Genomic DNA, 26183 nt, shown 5'->3' on the forward strand with positions numbered 1-26183 from the left:
AAAGAAAACCCAGAAAATTTCGAGTGGTTCTTAAAATTCAAGCAAAAAAATTATTTTTTTTAATTTTCAAAACAAGAAATAGGTCATTATCGACTTATTTGAAAAACGTTAAAGAGAAAATATGTTTTTTTAATCGAGATCTACCAGCTCTGAAAATATTTGCACTAATTCAAGACTCACCTTTACCGGATGCGTCTCAAAAGTGGCTCACCCTTGATTTGGTATGTTAGTATATGACATAAATTAGATAGATTAGATTGGATTGATTGACGGAAATGACTAGAAGTTTTGATTTTCAAATCGCACCCTCGGTATTTTCTTACTTTATTCGAGAGAAAATGGCACTCTAAATAGAATGACATATTATATGTCAACTTTTGACATTTTCGAATATTATTCGTTTATTTGAAATTTATATAATATATATTATTCGTTTATTTGAAATTGCAATTGTAATTCATTTTTATTTAGTATAAAAATAAATTACAACCTACTTAAGGCCAATTGGCAGCAAGCGCCATTAAAATATATAGAAGAGTACGGTCCAAGTAAATTACGTCTAGGGCTTGACCTCGACAAAACTGTCATCGATTGCCACTTTCCAGTCGTCTTTGACGCCGTTTTTTTCTGTCCCGATCGTATGGTACTTCTATAAGCCTAATGAGGACTTTAAGCATCTACTAAGAAATCGTATGATACTTATAGCGATATACCGGGTGCGTCTCAAAAGTGGCTCACCCCTATAACTTTTTTTATTTTTTCAGATAAAAAAACGAGATTTGGTATGTTAGTATATGACATAAATTAGATAGATTAGATTGGATTGATTGACGGAAATGACTAGAACTTTTGATTTTCAAATCGCACCCTCGGTATTTTCTTACTTTATTCGAGAGAAAATGGCACTCTAAATAGAATGACATATTATATGTCAACTTTTGACATTTTCGAATATGGTTTATTTGAAATTGCAACATGCGGTTCATAACGACAATTTGACTCGAAATACCAAGTTACTGTGGTATATTAAAATATTCTCTGGAGGTATCAAAGTATTCATAAAAATATGCTTTTTCCATTTATGCTAATGATGCCATCTTCGTTCCATTTAACATACCAAATCTCGTTTTTTTATCTGAAAAAATAAAAGAGTTATATGGGTGAGCCGCTTTTGAGACGCACCCGGTATAGCAATTAATTTGAACTCAAAATCAAACTTCTTAATGGAATACCTTACCAAATTAGAACTTCAAACGAATATTTTTATTAATAAATCGATTGAAAACTCATCGAAAGTCAATCCATAACCGCCGTAAGAGGGCGCTCTTTGTCGTCAATTTCGAAACTTCTAGCAAATTAACCGTTGTTGTTTACTCGATTAGAAACTAGAAAATGTTTCGAGGCAGATGAGGGGAAAGACACGGGGCCGGGGAAGTTGTTACGGTAATATTTGTCTAATCAATCTACATTAGCCGGTAAGTAAAGACGGTAACTCCACGTCTAAAACTCTCCTAACTCGATTTCGAGATCCGATATTGTCAAAAGTTACCTGTCGCATAAAGCCGGAAGTGGCTGACGGTTCTCAGCCACGATCGCCTTTATTAAATTACGTCGTCAAATATACAAAGCCTTTCGGAAAATAAAGGGTTGTTCACCACATACGACACGGAGTATTGTAGCTAAACGATTAGATTTTTACAAATTGTAAGTTTGGGGTTCGTCGAGGGGCAAACCGCTGATGGTATTTATTGTACAAGCACTTGGTAATACTGGTATTTTTTTGGTATTTTTGGTACGAATTTGGTATTTTTGGTACTAATTGGGTATTATTTGGTAATAAACTGGTATTATTTGGTAATAAACTGGTTTTATCTGGTATTAAACTGGTATTAAACAGGTATTTTGTTGGACATCTGGCAACGGTGGATGTGGATTACACGCACGTGGCGACGCCCGGGAAGCTGATTGCATCATTTCTAATTTCTAGGCCATTTGCATTGAAAATGAGCCGCCTTCGCGCTTTTTACACGATCAAAAATTTTTGGTGTTCACCTATTTTATATGAAGTATTTTAAAGTTTTTATATTTAGTGTCTAAGGTAAGTACCTACTTAACAATAAAATATACCTCCCAGTCGATATTACGGACACTAAAAACGTTAAATTTTCCATACAGATTAGGTAGAAACATCGAATATTAGCACTTTACTATAGGTATACATTATATAGATGTGGATTGACCTAGTTTAAGCACAAAAATTCAAGAAAACCTCTTTGTAAGCGTAAAAATTAAGAAAATACATGTATATTCCGAGCTAGCAACCATTGACTTTTTGATTGACAGTTGATCGACGGTCTTCGCATGCTATTTCCGACGTTGTCAACATAATTATTTTATATAATTTTCTACTTAAGTGAGGTTATGTTAGATATTCTTTTAGGGGTTCTGTGGTTTTGAATTTTTGGTTAACTTTTCTTTGTGGAGGGTGTTAAGCCGTGGTTTTTATATTTTAATAATTAACTGTGATTTTGCAAAAATATTATTAGATTGGTTAGGATTTGGGTTGCTTTGGTTAGCGTTTCTTTGGGGAGGGTGTTAAGCTGTGGTTTTTATATTTTAATAATTAACTGTGATTTTGCAAAAATATTATTAGATTGGTTAGCATTTGGGTTGCTTTGGTTAGCTTTTCTTTGCGGAGGGTGTTAAGCTGCGGTTTTTATATTTTAATAATTAACTGTGATTGTGCAAAAATATTATTAGATTGGTTAGCATTTGGGTTGCTTTGGGTAGCTTTTCTTTGCGGAGGGTGTTAAGCTGTGGTTTTTAAATTTTAATAATTAACTGTGATTTTGCAAAAATATTATTAGATTGGTTAGGATTTGGGTTGCTTTGGTTAGGTTTTCTATGGTGAGGGGGGTTAAGCTGTGTTTTTTTATATTTTAATACGAATCTGAGTGCTTTCGATGATTTGATTTTAAACACAGATTTTAAAATAATTCATTTGTTTTCACCGTGATGGCGCCACCGTAGGAGCCGTTCCTCCGGCAACCGGCACGGGAAAAATTGGCGTAAAATAGCGGCAACGTCGCACAGGTTAATGTCATCATATGTTTGTGCCATCTGCCAAATTCCGCAGCATCAAATAGTACCATCATTTTATTTCAATATTTTAAAATTTACTGGATAATCCGCAAATTTTTTTGGCTTAAATTACCTACTAAAATACGTACTTTTCAGGACAATTTTTGTTTTTTTTAAATTCTTGTGTCCGTAAAGTCGAACGGACCCATACCTCGTAATATACATACTTAAGATTAATTACTTGTGTTTCGAGGTTAGGTTGCTGGCCTATTTGAAAAATAGGTTATTTTTACCCGATATTAATGGCCAAGCTTGCAATTTTTCAATGCATAAAAATGGTTTTTACGCAAAAACGGTACATAGCGTCATACGAAAAAATGTCAAGAAATTAAAGAACTCGCATCATGGAAACATAATATGGATCTCGTTAGAATTTCTTATTTTTCTTGTGCATATAATTATATTTTTGAGCTTATAAGTAACAAATAGCGCAAATAACAAAAATTCAATTACTTTTTATGTCTAGTTTTTATTTTATAAATTTTTGAAGTATCGATGTTAATGGAACCGTTAAAATGACGTTTTAAACGTGTCATGACAGTAGCTTTATTCGAGTTCCCAAAAAGTAAGGTTCTAGAACGGTTCAAAACACTGGCACAATATGATTTTTTGCAACTTTTGACATGAATGATTGTCGTATTTAGACTGTGCGATTGTTTTAAACCTTTCTACAACCGTACTTTTTTGGAACTCGAATTAGCTATGTTTTTCTGACCTAATTATCGTAGTTTGACATGAATAGGCCCTAAAGCTCCAAATATCTTAAATTCTTTAGATACTAAAAAGAATAATACAATTTGGTATTTTTTGGAAATAATTTGGTATTTTTGGTACTTTTTCCCAAAATTTGTATTTATTGTACACCATTTTTGAGAGCGGTTTGCCCCTCGGGGTTTGTTGAAGGACTATTAGAGCTACAATTTAAAAATATTTTTACAAGATACAGAGTGTCCCAAGTAAGTAAAAATTATTATAGTCATATTTTTTTAAATGGAACACCCTGTATATTATTCTATTTTTTAATTATACGATTGAAATAAAGGTAAATTTGATTAAGGTTTATTACACTTAAATTTTCCCGTTTTTTAAAATATTTTCAATTTTGTGAAATTGCAGTAAAAATTTAAGGCTTCATTTCTCTGGGCGTATTGAAGTTTTTAAAACCAAATATTGTACTCAAGTTTTTCTATTTACTAAATTTTATGCTGCAAGAGTGTCTAAAAATGTATTTTAAATAAATACTAGATTTAAACCGCAATAACTTCTTTAATTTAAATAGAACCCCTGTATATTTTACGAGAATCAGATGCAAAATTTAATTGTCTATCAAATTGTATTATATTATTTTTTACCTATCTCTTCAAGTTTTTAGAGAAAATGCATTTTGTTATAATATAGACCCCATTTATCACTATACCCATAGAATACTGATATTTTAGATTATTTTTAAAGATGTAACAAATTTTCAAAGAGTACAAATACTAATATTGTCGATATAATTCGCTTATTTCATTATAAAATAAAACAAAAACGTTCAAATATTTGTCAAAGAGGACCAATCAATATAATCCTAGTATTTAAACTACATTAATTGACGGTTTGCCTTGATTAATAATACTGTCGACTCTCGATAATTTGAAACTCAAGGGACCAGGAAAAAAATTCAATATAAGGAGAGTTCAAAATACTAGAAGTTCAAATAATCAAGAGGAAATATGAATAAATTCAAATAAACAAGAGTTGAACTCATTGCTCACAAATCCAGGATTTATTACTACCCTTTAACGTTTTAAAAAAAGGCTCAAGACTGAGAACTCGCCTACTTCACTAACGTATTTATGTAAACTAACGACAGGTCTGTACAGGCAAACAATACCGACACAATGACTACATTATTGACTAACCAAATGGAAAATAGGCATTTTTTTCATTTTATCGAGTATTTTCTTAAAGGACTTCAATATATCGAGATATTCAAATTAACAGAGTCGACTGTAATTGCTCCAAATACTAAAAAAACTGAATTTTGTATGTGTATTAGATAGCGTGGTAAAAAGTAACTCCTTATAAATGTTATTTAATTTTGTCAGTGGCGGACTAAGGGGGGGGCGGAAGGGGCGGTCCGCCCCGGGCCCCGTCTTTTAGGGGGCCTCCGAATCTTAATAAATAATTTTTTATTCAACTGGCAAACAAGGCAAATATGTGTTCACTAGTTATAGAGCAGTTTGTAGGAGGAGTATGCAAACCATGCGTATAGGTAAACTATAAACAGTATACATGGAAGCAGATATTTACTTAATTATCAATTATCAGACCCCAGTAATTGTCAATGGCATTTTCTATTTAGGAAATTAAATCAAGGGGTAATTTTCTTTGTTTAAATATCGAATAATTATTATTTTTTATATATTTTGGGACTGAATTTATTTATTTTAGCTTTTAAGTTATTTTTCAATGGTTTCATTATTTATTTTTACTGAATAAACATTTTAAATTACAACCAATACACGGCATAACTTGTATTCTAGCTTCTTTACCGATGATGAACAGTGCCGTCTTTAGTATATCGGGAGCCACGGGCCTTAGACAGCGAAGGGGCCCCTCGGATCTTAGAGGACTTACAAAATCACTTTGTTTGTTTTCCATCATAAGTTGCCATTAAATACTTGCGAACATTCGGTCGGGGATTTCCTGATCTAATACTGCATGGCCCGTGAATGGTAGTTTATGGCTCGTCAGCAAAATTATGTTCAATAATTTAATACCTCTAATTTATTACAGTTGGGGTTGGAACCTTTTGTGTTATAACAGCAAAATAAAACACTAATTGACCTCAATACACCAAAACACTTTACTTTTGCACTTACTTCTTTATTAATATCAAATTGCATTCGTTTTTCGATTTAAAAATATTATTAACGAAAAGACGACACTGCTGATGAGTAACATATTTATATCTATATGGATTTTTATTATAATTATTACAGTGTACAGGGTGTCCGGAAAAACGATTTATTTTAGGTACAGGAACATGTATAGTCAAAAACTAACAAATTTTAAAAACGAAAGTAACGAAAACCTTTTTACCAGTGAAATAAAAAAAGTGGATTTCCATTTGAAAAAAATGATTTATGATAATTTTTTAATCGCTCAATTCCATGATAGCTGCGGCCAGTATTATATGACATTCGGACAATTTAATTTTTGAAATAGATAGCCACATGTCTTATCTTTGTGGTACAGTAGCTGTGGCAATCACTAAATTTGACGTTTAGGCTATACAGGTTGTTAACTTGACAGTTACTTATAGGGGAACAGAATGGTAACACTGCCTATTGAGAACTCATGCACTTATAGGGTTTTCTGCCGAAGGTTTTCTGCCGACTCGTTCCGTCGCGTCGTCTATTGACGAACGGGCCGAGGTTGCCATATTTCAACCATAAAGCTCTTGCCGCGAGTAATAAACAAATTAACAACTTGTATACATATTTTTAACAGGCAGTTTTTTTCCTCCAAAAATTATAAATATTTTTTTTTCAAAAACGGTTAACGTTAGGTATAGAGTGTTTAATATTAAAATTCATAAAATGTTACAGAGAATTTAAATATGTAATAAAAAATTGGGACACCCATTTAAAATAAGAAAATTGCTGTCAACTTCCGGTACTTCCGCCGCTATATTGAAAATATTTTTAGTCGATAGATCTCGTTGTGTCTAGAAACTTCTAGTGCAGGCTCAGCCTGGGACACCCTGTATAAAAACTTTATTTTTTTCAACCATTATACATACGTCATTCAATTTTTACAAAATGTGTATTAGAAGTATATCATTATCTGAACAGACCGGGGCGGGGGCCACATTTAGCTTCGCCGCCCCGGGTCCCCGACAGGTTTAGTCCGCCACTGAATTTTTTGACGAATGCTTATTTATAACAACAGAGACGTTCATTTTCGTAACTTATTATTATAACCACATTTATATAGAATAATTTATTAATTAAAACAATTAAGTATTTAATTAACTAATTTTTGGGTGGAAATAATGATGGTATATTTAATTGGTATACCTACTTGTTTACAAAAATTTAAATAGTTTTCTTTTTGTAAACAAATGGGCTTACAATATTATTATTTTTACCACCTGTACATTTTTTACATAATATTGCTTTAAAAAAATCTAAAACGTCAATATTCCATGGGTATAGTAATAAATAAATAGGTAGAGTAATAAATAATTATAAGAAAATGCATTTTCTACGAAAACTTGAAGAGATATGTAAAAAATGATATAAAACAATTTGATAGACAATTAAATTGTGCATCTGATTCACGTAAAACATACCGGGTGTTCCATTTAAATTAAACGAGTTATTCCTGTTTAAAGCTAGTAATTATTTAATATAAATTTTTGGACATTCTGTAGAAGGTAGTATAATTTTTATTATTGCAACACAATATCTGATCAATAGATAATCTTGAGTAAATATTTAGTAATAAAAACTTTGATACGCTTGGAGAAATGAAGCCTTAAATTTTTTACTGCAATTTCACAAAATTGAAAATATTTAAAAAACGAAAAGGTTTAAGTGTGATAAACCTTAATCAAATTTACCTTTATTTCAATCGTAGAATCTAAAAATAGAATAATAACCCTGAATATTAATTACTTATTTAGGACACTCTGTATCTTGTAAAATTATTTTTAAATTGTAGCTCTTACAGTCCTTCAACGAACCCAAACAATTTGTAAAAATTTAATCGTTTAGCTACAATACTCCGTGTCGTATGTGGTGAACAACACTGTATAGTATCTTTTAACATATATATTAATTACCTGAACTTATAGTTATTAATTACCTGAAGACTTAATTATTTTTTTCGTCTATTGAATTTCGATCACTGTTCATTACGTCCCAAGAACTTCTACATTTTTTCCTACTTCTCCCTTTAATTCGCCATATCTAGCCGGCCGGTTCGGGCGCATAATAATTCGTCTTGATTGGTCGAACTTTTTACCGACTTTTTCTTAATTGCTCCCAATTAAAATCCCTGGGCACCTTAATAACTGATAATTAATTTCCGATTGCAGAGCTGCTCGCTTGGGAACCGGGCGAATTTTTAAATACTTTTCTGGAGAATTCATTAAGAGAAACGGGCTAGCTCTCGCTTTATTGAGAGAAAAATAGGGTTTTGTTTGATTTTATTAAATATTTTTTTACAAAATTTAGTTGTTCAAAAAAGGCTGCTGGGTATTTTGCCGCTAGAAGAAAATCTACAAAATAAAATAGTTTTTTTTGTAAGCACCTCTGCGTTCATCCAATGGAGACTAATTTGTCAGCGATATTTTACTAATAAAACAAATCATCTGCTAAAAAACTATAGTGTTCTTGAATAGTTGTATTTAAATATTTCAAATAGTTTTTTGCTTCCAACAACGGGAAGAGATATACCTCCTGAAAGGTTAAACATTTTTATCTGCTAGGTAATTTTTTTTTAATAGTAAATACCACTGGCAAACTGATCAGCGGAGTTTACAAAAAAATAACTATTTTATTGTATAGATTTATCTTTAATGGCGAAATACCCCAGAAGTTTCCTTTAAGGAAATAAACCCGTCTCAAAGGTGTAGACATTATACAGGGTGAGTCTTAAATAAGTGTAAATATTTTCAGGGCTAGTGGATCTCGATAAAAGAAACATATTTTCTCTTTACCGTTTTTCAAATAAATCTAAAATAACCGAAATATTTTACTTTGAAAATTTCCAAAAAAAAAATATTTTTTGCTAAAATTTTGAGAACCACTGGATCTTTTCTGGATTTTCTTTCTTGTTAATTTAATCTACTATTTATGTTGCCATATTATCAGCAAATTGTATTTTTACCTAAAAAATAAAAAAAAATACAAAATTTTTTTTTACGTAAAGCATCTAGCTCATTTGCGAGCTCAGAATTAGAATTTAGAGTTAGTAACTCGCATTTTCACTGGAGGATACCGTCATATTTATTTCAAACCAATAATCAAAGAGAATATTGGTATAATTTAATAAAATTACTGTAATTGAACCGTAATTTCTGTATTATTAATCCGGTAAAAGATGGAGATAAACAATTGTGATTGATTAAAATTTTATTTTTGAGAGTGACAATTTGGTTATGTATATAATATTGGTTATTTATTATATAAATTTAGAGTGATAATTTTGATTATGCAAAAGAAATACATATTCTATGTGTTTACTGGTTGCCTAACGATTAACATTAATTTAAAAATAAATACCCAACATGACTAATGAACAAAACATTTAAACAAAAACCTTTGAATAAGAAGACTAAGGAAGGAGCATAATGCTATCCATGTATTTATGCATGGTGGGCGGAAAAAGGACTCTAGGGTGGGGATCCTTGACAGTTCTGTTTGACGATTCATTTGACACATTTGAATTTGATTTGAAATTTTGTGGATTTATCAGTCTTTACGGAGCTTATTTTATGTTATTTATTATTTATTCTACTACTGATAGTTGTATAAAGGTAGTAAATCTAGATGGAAATTGTGGCAGAACTTAAATTAACAGTGACACTATCGCGATTTATCGAAAAAGACTCTGAAATAGTTGGTTGTGTAACGTGCGGTAGATCTCGGCAAAAATCGAGTGAAATAATGGAACAACTTTTCGCTAGTTAGTGACTATACAATATACATACGTGTAGTAAACCGATCATTTATGAAATTCACTTAAATTAACTAATTATATATTTTTTCTTGCATTTTTGCTTTTGTTTACTACTTGTCAAAGATTAGATGTCAAAGAATTTAGATACGTCAATTTGACTTACCTGCTTCAGTAGCGTATCGGATGTTTATGGTTATAAATAATTATTATAACTTATCTATTTTTGTTGGAATTTTATATTTTTATAATAATTTTAATAACTACCAACATTTATTCACAACGTAAAATAAAAAAAATATATTGAATCTACCCCACGTCTACCCTACATCATAGTTTAACATTTTATAAATAAAATTAGAACAGCACTGATAAACCGGAATTTAAGTCGGCCATATTTGAGGCTCATCGCGGTGGACCTAAGATATGCTCCTTCTTTAGTCTTCATATTCAAAGACAAAAACAGACCACACAAAACAAATTATTGGTTAGTTTGGTTTAATGGCCACAGCTACTAGGGCTATCCGGGTGATAGGGCTAGCCGGGTGATAGAATTATCGTTTTTTATTAAAAATTAAAAAGAAACATTATACAATTTTTTCACAAATTTTTATGCTCGCAGTAATTTAACCATATTTTTCTTGGGCACTGTAGACAAATAGTTTTTTTACAAACTGTACAGGGAGACTCAATGCTAAGTCATAGTTTTGTTGGTATTTTTTGGTTGAGCAATCTTTTTCGGTCATTAGGTTTGTAATAGCTTTGGTGTATAATATATGCCTTTATGGTGCTAACGTCAACCACTTGGAAAAAATTGTCAATGAGCATCAATAAAGATTTTCTAATATGTATTTATGGTAAATTAGTACATACCTAACTTATTTTTAACATATGTCTATAATAAAACAAACAAATAAATAACAAAAACCATACAATATCCAAAAATTAATAAAAAAATACTTATACAATTGCTACACAGTAGTCCGGTAGACACCTCTCGAATTTCAGTATTCAATATTACAATTGGAGGTTGGAACCTTTGGTGTTACAACAGCAAAATAAAACACTAAATCACCACAATACACCAAAACTTTTGAGTTTTAATCATCTGCTGATGATGCTAACGTAGTTAGAGAAATGCGCGTCCAGTGTAAAAGTAAAAGTGTTTTGGTGTATTGTGGTGAATTAATGTTTTATTTTGCTATTATTCAATAAATCATCATACCGTACACTAACGAGTTTTATCTATAGCCATCTAGTAAGCCATAAAGTTTTTCAGAAATCCGAAAGGCGCATAAATTTCACCTCTCTAACTGCTACTCTCTAGCTTCTGTAGCTTTCTACTCATAGAGAATATCGAAAGAAACTGACTCTGTATATGTGCATGTGAGATAGGTTTCAGATACAAACGGTTTCAGATATGTAGAAAAATAATCATTTTTCACTTATCTCGTTTATATCTATATTCGAATGCTTATAGAATTGGCAATCTTTCTGCCAATAGCGAGATCGCATTTGCCCACAGTGGAAATCCTCGGGTTATTTATGTTTATCAGATGCATCGAACTTTCTTCTTGAGCTTTGTGCCGCCCGTCCGAAGACGAAATTTATTTCATATTCGGAATTCAATTGGCATCGGCGACCGTTCTCATATTTTCAGAGTGAGATTTCAAAGGGATTTGCCGCATCCGCGAGTTCAAAGGCGATTTCAATCTAGATTGTATAATATTTTATTAACATCAGTATGAGGATATTAATTCAATGTAATACAGGGTGTACTTTAGTGACATGCTAATATTTAAGGGGATGATTCTTGAACCTATTTCAAGAAAAAAAACTTCATATTATAAATGTATCTCCTAAATTTCTGAAGTTTAGAAATCGAAGGTTTTATAATATCTCTGATTATGAAATTTAGAATTTGATATTTTTTGAATTATACTAATTCTTTATGAAATTTGATACACGACTTCTATTTAACCCTAAAGTAAAATGATTTTTTTTAAGCAAAAAAAATTAAGCAAAAACTGCATCAGACAAAAAAATCATGGAATGAAAATTGTTTAGAAATAAATAAAGGTTTTGAAAATAATGTTTATTTTAAAAGAAGTTAGCGCCATACCATTTATTTTTCAAAAATGTTCAATGTAAAACCCATATGAACGCCACTGGTTGAAATAAATAAAATTGTTTCCACATCAAAAAGGGCATTTTATCCAACAGCCACTACTTATACAGACATTACTGCATATAAAATAAACAATAACACACGCGTGAGTTTTTGAAGTTAATAATAACAAACTAGTGTGTTATAACTTCAAAGCCACGCCATTTTGTAAGAATTATTAAGCTTTATTCATAAATCACTAATTCAATTATTTATTTAAAATATCATTAACATTAAATGAAAATGATTTTTTTTTTGTAGATTCAGAAAATGTAAAACCTTGTATGCCTCCAGATGCTGTCCCTCCACTGCTTGAAATAGGCTCTGTCATTACAACGGCTCGTTCTGGAACACTTACAGCACCTTGAATCTTTTTCGCAATCTCTATTTTATTGTTGATGGACTCTTCGATATATCCTTCCGCAGCCGTTGCAGATCGCCATCCTCCGTGTTTTTTTAACGGTGTCATGTTCACTCCTGCATTTGCCAGTAATGTAGCGGATGATCTCACACAATGGCTAGTGTATTGCTCAGGATGTTGTAGACCCAAGTACTAGCGAAAGATCTTCCTGAATAATTTTTCTTTAATGCTGGTTGATAATTCACTATTTTATCGTTAAAAAATCGCGATTTATCTAAACGACGTCTAAATGTCAGTGCTATTTATTATTTACAAAAAAAAAATCACATATGGCATAAGCAGAGGGCATAAGCTTTGTTCGGGTTCGTTTTTGAGAACCGTCCTAGAATCGTTCTCGCACTGCACAGAACTACTTGCGCAGTAGTTTGAATTCTAGAACTTTTTTTGGATCTTTTGAGGACTATGAACTACTTGATGAAACCCGAACGCTTTGCGAACTAGTGAAAGTGACAGAAGCGACTTAACCTCACTATTGAAATAGAGAGATGTCCTTATAATTTGTTTGTTTATTACAAAAAGCAACACTTGAGCACCCCAAAAATGGAAGATTACAGAGCAGTTAAAAAAATAAGATATAGTAGTGAATTTCTATGAACCTCTTTCATGTGACGTCACGACAAATGTCGACTGCCAAAAAACAGCTGATTGGGGTCATTGTTATCATGGCATAATATGTAAATTAGATGAGATTTATCAAATTGGAAGTATTATAGTGAGATATAAGTTGCTTTTTGGATATTTATTATTATTAAGTGTTTTGGGTTGACTGTAATTAGTACGTTTGTATCCACAAATAAATATGTCGTAAAAATGACTCGTTCTTGTACCGTGTATGGGTGTTCTAATAGGAGCAATCGGGAAAAGAATAAGAAATTCTTTGGTTTTCCCGGCATAAAAGACAGGAGAGGTCGTGATTTACCGGAAGGTAAAAATAGAAGGACCCTTTGGCTAAAGGCAATTCATCGCGAAGACTTAACGGAGGAAAAATTACGATATGCAGCTGTATGTTCAGACCATTTCACAACAGGTCAAGTCTACATTTATGTTTATGTGTTATGTAAGAAGTATTGAAAAGTGCATGTTTTATATGCTATCCATCTCCAGAGATCCGGATTATGTTCCAACCCAGAAGCTGGGATATGTAACAAGCTCCTTAGTTCAGACGACTGCTGTTGATAGATACATACAGGACAACGAAAAGGCTGCGAGGGAGCAGTTTACAGGTAACTACGAGTTATCCTGGTTAAAAATAAGAAAAGTGCTTAGAAACATATTTTAAATAACTATAATTTTTAATAAAGTATGTTGTAATAAATTGTTTTTAATAAAGCATGTTGTAAAGTTAACACACATGTTGTTCCACTATTTTTATATGCCGCTAAAAATTCCTCCACATTCACATCCGGTATTTCAGGCATTATCTCTTCTTCAATAGGAATAATCTCTTCTTCTGCAAATGGTTGAAGTAAGTTCTCGGGTAGGCGGAACTCAATATCCATTATCTTTTTATGGAAATTTTTCTTGGATTTTGGCCCTATCCAATAAGCAAGCACATCGGTTACAGATTCTTCTTGTTTGCTGACATATTCTAAAGCAAATAACATGGCGGCTACATGTGTACAGGCCTCTCCTAAACCAGCAACACAATCGCAATGAGAATTTAAAATCTCTCCATTGCTTGACAGAGAGAGCCATATATTTAGGCTTGGGCTGTTAATTTTTTGTGAGTGCATCACCTGCAATTTTACTTGCTTAGTATAAATTATATGTGTCTAATCTTACCTTGCCAATAACACAAAATGAATTATTAATTTCAAGAGCTTTTATGTCTTCTATCCACTTGGACGCAAATTGTGTGAAAGCATCTAAACTCTTATAAGCCCGGATTTCAGCTTGTGTGGCAGGACTGACTCTGAATATCAGAAAATTCGTAACTGCCTCTGATGTAATTCGTGGCAATTCATCTAGTGGCAAAATTAAATTTTTCAGTTCAATCGAATATGGGTCAATACCTCCGAATATTGCAGTATTCGCTGCATATCTCATGACACATGACCCCGATCAGCTGTTCAGTGACAAATGACATACGTCAATCGTGATGGACTTGGAAATGCCTAATTGCATTGACCGCCAGAAATTATTTCCTTTTCAGGGTAATTTTAAGAGACATATGGCAGTTCAAGAAATTCAAATATACTCTAGCTTTATTTCGTTATAATATAATCAAAATTTAGTGTTCAATTCCTGGAGTCCTGGAGGATTATACTATTTATTTTCATAGAAATAATGATTTGAGAAAGCATTTAAGATAGTGTTAGGACAGAATTTGTATCAATTGAAAGTAGGTAAGTTAAAATGACAACCGTAACAGGATATGTACAATATATAATTGGGATTTTGTAGATTGATATCTGATAAATATATCTGACTAAATATAAAGGAACAAAATTTTAATAATTTATACCCAAGAGTAGTACCTACATTGGAATGTTCTCAAAATATATCAGATACGTACATTAAAAACTGCCATTTATCCTTGATATAAGTGGTTTGCTTCTTTCTAATAATATAGCTAACTCTATGTTTTCTAATTACCACAACATTATAATCAAAATTGATTGCCAAAAAATTATCTGCCTTTATTATTTGAATTTATACATATTTATGTAAAATATAACACACATACATAGGATACGTAATTAGTATAAGTAAGAAGATAATGCAATATTAAAAAAAAGTTTTAATTTATACAGGGTGGTCCGAATTGTATTCCGGAAACTTCGGCAGCATATTCTGCAGATAAAAATAAGTAAAAAAGTTCGTATAAATGCATGTCCTAAAATGCTTAGTTTCGGAAATACAGGGTGTAGAAGTTTCATTTTTATTTCGATTTTTTCCAAATCATTTATGAAGTAACATCAATATTCGGATGAAAATTGGTGCCTAGTAGTTTTTTGATATGAGAAATTTGATTTTGATGTCAATATGACTCGTACTTGTAGAGGGCGCCACCTACATATTTTTTAACTGGTTTGAAGAGTAATAACTTTTCGTCCGTACCTGTATATAACTACTGAGTAAAGAAATATACATTTACGAAGTTTTTTACGTAAAAAATGTCTCTTGGTAAAAATCGGTACGAGTAATGGTTCTCGAGATATTTGGAATCGAAATTACCAATACCTATCATAATTGACATAAATTAAACATGTCGACTAAATAGATATTAGACTGAAATAATAAATTTGAAATGTTTTTCTGCCAAAAGTTCAACAGAAACTGTTTTATCATCATTTTTTCGCAGAAAAGTTTATGAATAATTAAAAGAAAATTCCCAAATTGATTATTTCAGTCAAGTAACTATTACTATCTACTCAGCGTGTTTATTTTTTGTCAATAATGACATGTATTGACTATTTTCATTCTAAATATCTTGAGAACGGTTGCTTGTAGCGATTTTTACCAAGAGACATTTTTTACGTAAAAAATCATGGAAATATATATTATTTCACTCCATAGTTTTATACAGGTACGGACAAAAAGTTATTCCTCTTCAAAACAGTTAAAACACATGTAGGTGGCGCCCTCCACAAGTAGGAGTCATATTGGCATCAAAATCAAATTTCTCATGTGAAAGAACTCCTAGTCACCAATTTTCGTCGAAATATTGACGTTACTTCATAAATTATTTGGAAAAAATCGAAATAAAAATGAAACTTCTACACCCTGTATCTCCGAAACTAAGCATTTTGGGACATACATTTATACCAACTTTTTTACTTATTTTTATCTGCAGGATGTGCTGCCGAAGTTTCCGGAATACAGTTCGGACCACCTTGTATATTTTATATCTAAATAATTTATTTGATTACGTATAAAAAATTTAAGTACATAGCTATTTCAAAATAAAACCTTACAAAGGAAAGAAAACATATTATGTAGGCTAATCATGTTTGTTTGCTTTCTTTTTAGATATGCCAATAATTGCCGAAGGATATTTAAAGAATAACTGGGAATAATCAGTGGAAAATGATAAATGTTTAATATAATTATAGTTTTGCACTACAGCCTTGAACAGAAAATAGAAACCAAAATTATGAACAAAGTTTTACAGGATATAATTTTAGAACAGATGAATTTTGCCTCATTATTTATATAATTAACATAAGAAGCCTAATATTGAAGACATTCTAGTAATAGAAAAATATGTAAATAATATGCTAGATAACTACAAAAAATTCATTATGGTCATAACTATTTATTAATTTAGTTAATAAAAATTATCAATTTTTTGTTAACTATTTTTATTTTGTAACATTTCTAACCCTCAAAAATCTTAAAAATAAGTTAAATTGACTTCCATAGAGCTTTAATTGCTAATTGTTATAAATGAAACACTTTAATAAAATTTGATGTTAAAAAACCAAACCAAATCAAAACAAATTAATTTGTGTATGAAGGATAAATATGATATAAATAATAAATATATACATTACTATAGTAAATATATCTAAAATTGTAATTTATACCTCTCTACAAGATCATTTTCAGAAATATTACTTATAATAATAAAATAATTTAGCTCTTCTTGGTTAATCTGGTTTCGTAAGGGTAGTTCAGGCACATTTTTCAATCGAACAATAAGTATTATTACAATACCTACTAATTTGTAGATAAGGTACCTATTTTTCAGTTTCAATCAAAGTCCTACTAGTCATAGGTTCTTGTTATAATGACAAAAATAAAATTTTAATATGATGTATTGTCCATCTCCTAAAACAATGAATAAATATGTATAATTTATTTATTTTATCTCTGTTATACAAAGACAAATGTTATATATTTCACATTTTCTACTACTATGTTAACTATTACCCTTGTATATGAATTTTTAAAGTAGCTCAACCTAAGACGTTTATGGATGTAAAGCACCAGATGGCGGGGCGTATTTCACAGTCTTTTACTACAGAAAAATATTTTTTGTTACTCTGAATTTTGAAGCGACCAATAAAAACAGAGAAAATAAAAATCGATAATTTTCGGATTGTGCCAATTGGTTACTAATCGACCAGATACTTTTTGTGTATTAGATATGCTAAAAAGCTAGTAATTATACAATTCGACCATTGTAAATACCCGACAAATTCCGCAAAGCCGACGAGGCCGATGCACTGATAAGAAAAAAAAATGTTTGTTTAGATAATTTTCGAGATATTTTTCTTTCTGAATGTACATTTTTAAAGTATTTTATATTCTTTGTCCGCTTGATCTATTATACTGGTCGCACGTATCGAAGTTCTGTTTCTTCTAGTTTTAAAAAATGTTCTTATTTCTTTGTAGTTGTAGTGGTTGTAGTGTAAAATTAGATTAATTTTATTAAGTTTAATTATAATTAGTGATGTTGGTAGCGAATATTTCCATTCGAATTTTGCAGGCAATTTCAGAAATTTCGGAAATATTCGGTCTGAAAATCGCGAATATTCGCAAAAATCCGAATTGTGCAAGAAATTTCTTTTCAAAATTCAAGACATTGAGCAAAAATTTAACGAAAGTGTATCAAGTATGCCTATTCTTAAATCACAGGAAAAAGAATGCTTTTCTGCCTTACAAAATAGAAAACGTATGGCTCTTAAACCAATGCATTTTGCCGCGAATCTCTTGGACCCCTCTGTTTCCTGGTAGAGTACCTTAACAATGAAGAACACATAGCCGCTATGGAATTTATCAACAAACATCCTCAGTTTGTCAATAATAAAGAAGCCATTTTTACAGATGTCATAAATTATTGCGCCAAATCGAGTTTATGGGCTCTCATCTACGTTTGGATGTCAGTTAAAAATGTAGACTGTCTAAGTTGGTGGCAAGCAATGTGTAAAAATACTCAGTTGAAATATTTAGCTGTTGCTCTAACGTCATCTGCAGCCACAGTTTCAGTACTTACAGTTTTATCCATACTAAAAAAAGGAATCGCTTAATTACACAAAGAGCCGGCAGAATAATGTTCGTAGATCATAACAATAAATTATTACTACAGAAACAAAAAGTGGATATGGAGCATGATATTCAACAACATGAAACTCCTCCAGAACCACTAGAACCTGTAGAGGTAGAGGTCCATCCTTCAGAATCAGAACCAGATGATACATCAAATATATCTGATTTGGAAATAGAAACTGACGAAGACAGTACTACTACTACTATAATACCCTACGAAGATGGGACCAGCTCGGCGCCTGAAGTATTCCGGAATAGAATAATTCAGTTATTTGTGTTTTACGTTTTTTAAATTTATATTTCGTGCTTTTCTGTTTTTTTTTAAGATCATAGTCACAGTTCATGGTTTATGTACAAAGTACAAATGTTACCAAATGATTTTTGTTATGTTATGTTTATGACTTTTATGAGTTATGTATTGTTTATTAAAAATATAACAACTAATATTATGTTTATTGTTTTTTTCCACTTACATGTTGGTATCAAATGTCTATCTAATTTATTCCTTTATTGTATCAACAAAAAATATGTAAAATTGTAAAATTTCCAAAAATTGCATAAATTTCCTAAAGTTTCAGAAAGTTTCGGAAATTTCCTCTGCAACAATCAAAAATTTCTGAAATATTAACATCACTAATTATAATGTTTAGTCTAGAATACCAGAAATAGTTTTTTTTTGTAGTTAAGTAGTAGGTGAAGGGATAATTTGGCTATTTTTTCTTTTTGTTTATCTTAGTAAGTTTGATAATTTTTTCAGGGTAGAATACAAGAAGTAGTTGTGTAGTGTTTTTATAAGAGATTATATTAGTTTATTTTGTAGATGAGGTATTTGGGTATTTTTTCTTTTTGTTTTTCTTCTAATTGTAATAATTCTATTAAGTATTGTGATAGATACACTATATCTTCCTTCAACTTCGTTGAAAAGTGCGTTATCATATAATTTTGGTTTTCTGGTAGTAGAATATACGAAAAAAAATCTGATCAAATTTATTTTAAATTAAATTAATCGAGACTTATTAATCAAATTAATCTAGTGAAATAATAATAACAGTTAGTTTCTATTAGCTTCTAAATACTATACTGGGTGAGTTTCCTACGATCGATGTTCTCTATGGGTATCTCGGAAACTACTGAAGATAGAGAGTCGGTTAAATGGGGAAAGAATAATTGCAGTTTTGTAGGGTCATAAATATGCGCCTTTCGGATTTTTCGGAGAAGTTCAAAGCTTACTAGATATTTCGAAAAAAAAACAAATTTTGGCTATTTTAAAACTTGTCTCTAATTCCATTATAATCTACCGTATGATCGAATAAAAACGGCGTCGACGATGGCTATGAAATGAAGATCGCTGTCATTTTATATGTAAAATTATATGGGAAATATCATCGATTGTCATTTCATAGCCATCGCTGACGCCATTTTTATTCGATCATAGGGTATTTTAGACAAAAAGTTTCAGATAAAAATTGTAGATAATCACATACCTAATGAGTTTGTGTTTTCTGTTTTTTTCCTAAAGGCTGTCATTTTTGACATATGACACAAACATTATGTTTTTTTTTAAATGGAAACCATAGTTGGCCATGACTTCATAAAAAGCGCCATTTTTTAAGCTTTTCAGCGATATAGGTATAATATGTTTTTTTCGAAAAATTACAAGTTATAGCCAATTCTTTTCTTTCTTGGCTAATTTCCATACCAATAATACCATGCCAGTTAGTTGGCACCAAAAATGTAAAAAGTTTTATGTTTTAAAAAAAATTAAATGATTCTTTTATAAACCTGCATTAAATCAAATTAAAATAGGTATGTAACTTTTTTTAAATATTAATTAACAGCCAATTAGCATTATCATAAATTATAAATAATGTACCAACATATCGAAATAATAATTTCTTTGTTAATACGGTTTAGAATTCTTAAAATAACAGGCAAAAATAATCCACAATTTACAATAAAATAAAAGTTTCGTTTAAATTTCTTAATTAACTGATCACTATTAAAGTTCGCAGAAATCCGGGGCTATTTTATTATATTACTCTGAGGAAAATAACGAAAATAATCGATATTTTTTACTCCGCACCGAAAGGTTCACGATTTGTCCTCCAGTTGGCAGCACAATTTGTCTAATCGGTCGATCAACTTTAAGAATATATAAACAAGGCTATTACTAAATAAAGTAATATTTTTTAAATATCAAAATAGTAACAATATTTACTTACAAAATAAAGCAGAATTATTCACCATGTTCAAATTGTCTTCTTAATTAAATACATGTTAGGTACTATTTTAGAGTTACTCCGCCCCGAAAGGTTCACGATTTGTCCTCCAGTTGGCAGCACAATTTGTCTAATCGGTTGATCAACTTTAAGAATATATAAACAAGGCTATTACTAAATAAAGTAATATTTTTTAAATATCAAAATAGTAACAATATTTACTTACAAAATAAAGCAGAATTATTCACCATGTTCAAATTGTCTTCTTAATTAAATACATGTTAGGTACTATTTTAGAGTTACTCCGCCCCGAAAGGTTCACGATTTGTCCTCCAGTTGGCAGCACAATTTGTCTAATCGGTTGATCAACTTTAAGAATATATAAACAAGGCATTACTAAATAAAGTAATATTTTTTAAATATCAAAATAGTAACAATATTTACTTACAAAATAAAGCAGAATTATTCACCATGTTCAAATTGTCTTCTTAATTAAATACATGTTAGGTACTATTTTAGAAGTAATAAGATTATTAGCTACAGGTATTAATTCAGAATTATGGCAGTGCTGAGTATTTAATGAAAATAAAAACACTTTTCTTGCTGAAAATGAATAATTATTTATGAGTTATAAATCATTTAAAAAACAATACCCACCTACCTGCACATACATTATGATATTTAAATATTCCGAAAGTACTCTATTAAAGGTAATATTTGTAAAACTTATTACAATAATTCAAATCCTCTTGAAAAATATCATCTTGAAAGTCAATTTGATGTATTTTCTTTCAATAATAATATCCTGAATGGTAAAAAAACGTAAAACATAAATGTCTTTTAGGTTAGAAAGAAAAGTACAAAAATGGACCAAAAATGATTCTTGCTGCCGAGCTAGGATCAAATTTGAACTGTTTTTTTTTAGTCCTAAAACCGTCCGCGTTATAACCCGAACATCTAACTTGATCTAACTCTGTAATCTAACTGAGAGCCCAAAAAAAGTTCGCATTGAACCCGAATGCAAATCTTCTTCTGCGCATGCGTATCACCGTTCTAGGACGGTTCAAGAAAAAAACCCAATAAAGCGATAGTAACATAAACGCAGCCTGATAATTTATTAATTCGCAACAATGAAAGTAGAACTGGTAGATCCTTTTAAATCAATTATTCTTTAGAGATTGGACATGAATCAGTTCTGCTGTTGGATAAAATGTTGTATGGCCCTCGCGTGTTATAAAATAATATAAGTCACTTGAGAAAATTAACCTAAACATTTCCCAGAGTGACTTATATGTCAGATAACCTTTGAATAAGAAGACTAAGGAAGGAGCATATCAAAAATCTTAGGTACACCGCGATGGGCCTCAAATATGGCCGACTTAAATTCCGGTTTATCAGTGTCGTTCTAATTTTATTTTAAAAATGTAAAACTATGATGTAGGGTAGACGTGGGATAGACTCAATAATTTGTTGTTTTATTTTACGTTGTGAATAAATGTTGGTAGTTATTAAAATTGTTATAAAAATATATAATTCTAATAAAAATAGATAAGTTATAATAAGTATTTATTAACATAAACATCCGATACGCTACTGAAGCAGGTAAGACAAATTAACGTATCTAAATTCTTTGACATCTAATCTTTGACAAGTAATAAATAAAAGCTAAAATGCAAGAAAAATATATAATTTAGTTAATTTAAGTGAATTTCATAAATGATCGGTTTACTACACGTATGTATATTATATAGTCACTTACTAGCAAAAAGTTGTTCCATTATTTCACTTAATTTTTGCCGAGATCTACCGCACGCTACACAACCAACTATTTTAGAGTCTTTTTCGATAAATCGCGATAGTGTCACTGTTAATTTAAGTTCTGCCACAATTTCCATCTAGATTTACTACCTTTATACAACTATCAGTAGTAGAATAAATAATAAATAACATAAAATAAGCTCCGTAAAGACTGACAAATCCACAAAATTTCAAATCAAATTCAAATGTGTCAAATGAATCGTCAAACAGAACTGTCAAAGATCCCCACCCTAGAGGGCTTTTATGGTGACTTTTCCGCCCACCATGCATGAATACATAGATAGCATATGGATAGCATTATGCTCCTTCCTTAGTCTTCTTATTCAAAGCAGATAACACACTAGTATCATAAATAACTATTGATGCTTTGAAGACGGTTGTCATTTTTTGAAAAATTTACCACTCTATATCTCAAAAGTTTCCGCCCCTTTAATGTCATTAAGGAACACCTTCTATATTTAAAAAAAAATTAAAATATTTTACAAAATAATTTATTTGTTTTAATACTTAGGAACGACAGGATGTTGGACCAGGGTGGAGTCTGGCACTGGTCGTTTGGAGCCCATTGGTGCTTCACAGGAACTCAGATTGGACAACGTACTCTATCAAGAGGGCGGAGAATACCGATGTGTAGCTCCGTCCAAAGAGACCATAAAGAGACTAGATTCGATAAGAAATGCCTTCAAGTCAGTCCAATTAGTCGTCACTGGTAAGTAATTCTAGACAATATCAAATTATATATGTTACGGTTAAAGTCCGATGTCCGGTTAATATCGACATTAACAGGTTAATGTTTGAGTTTGGTTATATTTTTGGTTGTTTTGTTGTGTGTTATTCTCGAGATTAATCGGGTAATGTCGACATTAACCGGACATCGGACCTTAACCGTAACATATATAATTCAAGCTTGATTCATATTTTCATTTGAGTGTAATACCGAAAAATAAAATATACACCCAGATTCAAAAAACGGCAACTGAAAATCTTTTCGTCAAATTTAAAGTTTTATATTTTTTTGTTTTCAGCCGTATTTTCCTAATTTTTTTAGCAAATTGTATATAAATATATCAACACACAATTCTTATATTCAATTTTTATTAACCTTAGTATTTGGCTTAATATACAGGTCAATCTTTGTGGTGGTTTCAGAAAAATAAGGAAACATGGAGTATAAATAAATATAATTAGTTTGTAATGGAGGTTAATGTAATATCATTCGATTAACCTCGAAGGGTTGTTTTTATCCGAAGTTTAAAACACCCTGTGCAATAATTTGGTGGGCAAACTGTCCTAAATTTTATTTTTCAGACAGAACCGTGTCTCCTGAAGTGTCAACACATGTTTTGGATAATTTTTAAGATCGAAATGAACTTTCCACCAGCAATTTGTAATTTTTCCAGTTTTCATTATACTTTTTGATGTTATTGTTCTATATGACGAGGTGTCCTTGGTGACTATTTTCGTATTGGCATAGTCAGTTAAAGATATTGACTTGCATATAAAGCACAAACGAACCTGAAAATCCAAATCCAAATTTATGTCTTATGCAGTGAATAGGAAAGGAAGCATTTTGAGCACTTGATCCAGCTAATTGTTGTCACATAATTATACGTTTATATCTATTTTTAATTCTGTACTAATTAAAATATACCTTAAACGTGTATTTTTTTACTACCGTTGAATATTTTACTCTACATCCTTTAATTTTTATTAATCTAATTTAATTTTAATTTAATCTTTAATAAATTAACAAAAGGTATATGGCAGCCACCTAGATTTTATCAAATTATAAAGATCTACTAACGAAAAATCATAAAAATTAAAATATCTGTTTACGGGAAAATCTTTGTTTAAAGGGTAGGAAGTAATAGTATGGTACCTTAATGGTATTTTGAAGAGACATTAATTATCCATTGAATATCGGAGTAATATATAGTGGGTGTTCTATTTAAAGTAAAGGAGTAACTTGCTTTTAAATATGGCCAACGTTCAATATTAATTTTGCCTCACCCTATGTAACTTTTCCGGTCAAATTTTAATTTGGTTTAATGTACAATGGTTATTTTAATTAAATATCGGGCTATACAGGGTAAGTTACAATTTAGGTAGCTGTTTGGTTTGGTTTGGAAAATTTAAAATGTATTCTTAATTTTCACAAAATGTTAAATAGGTCAAAATCCTTACATTTTAGACGTATCCTTCTTTAATGAATATCACCCAAGCAGCATTTGGACGTTGGGACAACGTTATATAACGCGACCAAACGTCGGGGCGCAACGTCGGCACAACCTTGTGCCAACCCTAGTCTGCACTAGTTTGGAGAATAATTTTTGGGTCGAAACGACGTTGGATACCGACGTTGGCTAGCAGCCTAATTCAGTACAAACTGCAACGTTGTTTAAAATCCTAATTCACAGAAATACAAAGCTATAATAATATGGCATCTAAGTCGCGTTTTATCCTAAATTGGGATAATTATAGTAAAAATATTATTTTTATGATTTAGTTAAAGACATATGCCAGATGGCAGTAAGGGAAAACAAAACAAAAGTATTTAAGTGTGAAGGATGTTTGAAGATCATAATTATTGAAACACTTTAACCGACTCTGTAACTCGTTACCCAAGGTAAAAAAGTTAAACGCAAACAACTTTATTGATAAATGTATTGTTTCTACTTTGAAAAATAGTAATGGGCCTTAAAATTAAAGAAGTCTTAAAAAAATTCTTGAATTTTTTTTTAGTAAAATGAGAATAATTTATTCGCAGTCGAAAAAATTGTTTCCGCGTGTTGTTTAGGGTCAAATATTTCAAGTTAATGTATTCAAAAAGCAGGAATTGCTATTTTAGGAACGAAACATTTTCTTATTCAACAACATGGCGGCTTTCACTTTGTTGTTTTGGAGATAAGATGGAGTAGGGGTTCGAGTAGTCGCATACTGGACTAATAAAGTCGCAGTTCAGACTTAACAGGTAGTATACTAGTCGCAAGATTGCCTAATTTAGTCATCCTAGAGTCTAGCTTGTGCCGCCCTCTATATTCTAAATAAACGAGGGAGTGGATAAAGTATCGGTAATATGTCGATGTATATTTAAGTATAGTTTTATATGTACCTTTCTTATGTCCCATTTTATGTTTTTTTTTTATAAAAACAAAATCAGCACTGAACTGTCTGACTAAACAGAACAATGAAGTGAAAATTTAAGATTTAAGGTTATGGTTCAATACAGTTGCAAAAAGGTAGTGGCTCGACGTCCTACCAACGTAAGAATAAGTAAATCTAAACAACGTTGGAATTAGTAAAACAGACGACGTTTGCATAACGTTGGAATAGGTCCTGAAAGTGACGTCGGAAAACTCTTTATTGCCCAACATACGTTGTCCAAATTACCTAAAGATCACTTAAGCAAAAAAAGTTACAAGACAACGTTTATTCGACGTCGCAAAAGCTTTTACTTTGTTGTAGTACTAGTTCAACGTCGGCACAACGTTACAACAACGTTTACATTTATTTTAATACCCAAGGTACGGAGCTAACTATTTTTGTAACTAATCCAACGTTGTGTTTAGTAAACATGTGGTCGCAAGTCGTGAAAATGCTACTTGGGCACCCTTATTTTTTTCCTAGAATTCGAAAATCAATTAATATAATTCCATTAAAAAAACACAACTTTGATGCGTAACTATTTTTGGGGACGCCCTATAGAACTCTATATATTTTTATAAAATGCTTTCAGTTAACCTATATATAT

General features: G+C 30.9%; 1 protein-coding gene and 1 long non-coding RNA gene across 2 annotated transcripts in view; one reads left to right on the plus strand and one right to left on the minus strand.

Moving 5' to 3' along the window:
- Window positions 1–26183, plus strand: part of LOC115887706 (hemicentin-1) — a 1088837-nt gene that overhangs the window by 869916 nt on the left and 192738 nt on the right. Inside the window, exon 9 of the mRNA XM_030907180.1 lies at window positions 22944–23141. Within this exon, the coding sequence (XP_030763040.1) occupies window positions 22944–23141 (198 nt within the window). The remainder of the gene's footprint in view (window positions 1–22943; window positions 23142–26183) is intronic.
- On the minus strand, window positions 16942–21163 carry LOC115887713. Its single transcript, XR_004051145.1, has 4 exons — window positions 21063–21163; window positions 20841–20983; window positions 20618–20760; window positions 16942–17174 (listed from the first exon to the last, which is right to left on the minus strand). It is a non-coding gene; the product is annotated as an uncharacterized LOC115887713 (long non-coding RNA).

The sequence above is a fragment of the Sitophilus oryzae genome, unplaced genomic scaffold, assembly GCF_002938485.1.
Source record: "Sitophilus oryzae breed Bouriz unplaced genomic scaffold, Soryzae_2.0 scaffold_610_pilon_pilon, whole genome shotgun sequence".
NCBI lineage: Eukaryota > Metazoa > Arthropoda > Insecta > Coleoptera > Curculionidae > Sitophilus > Sitophilus oryzae.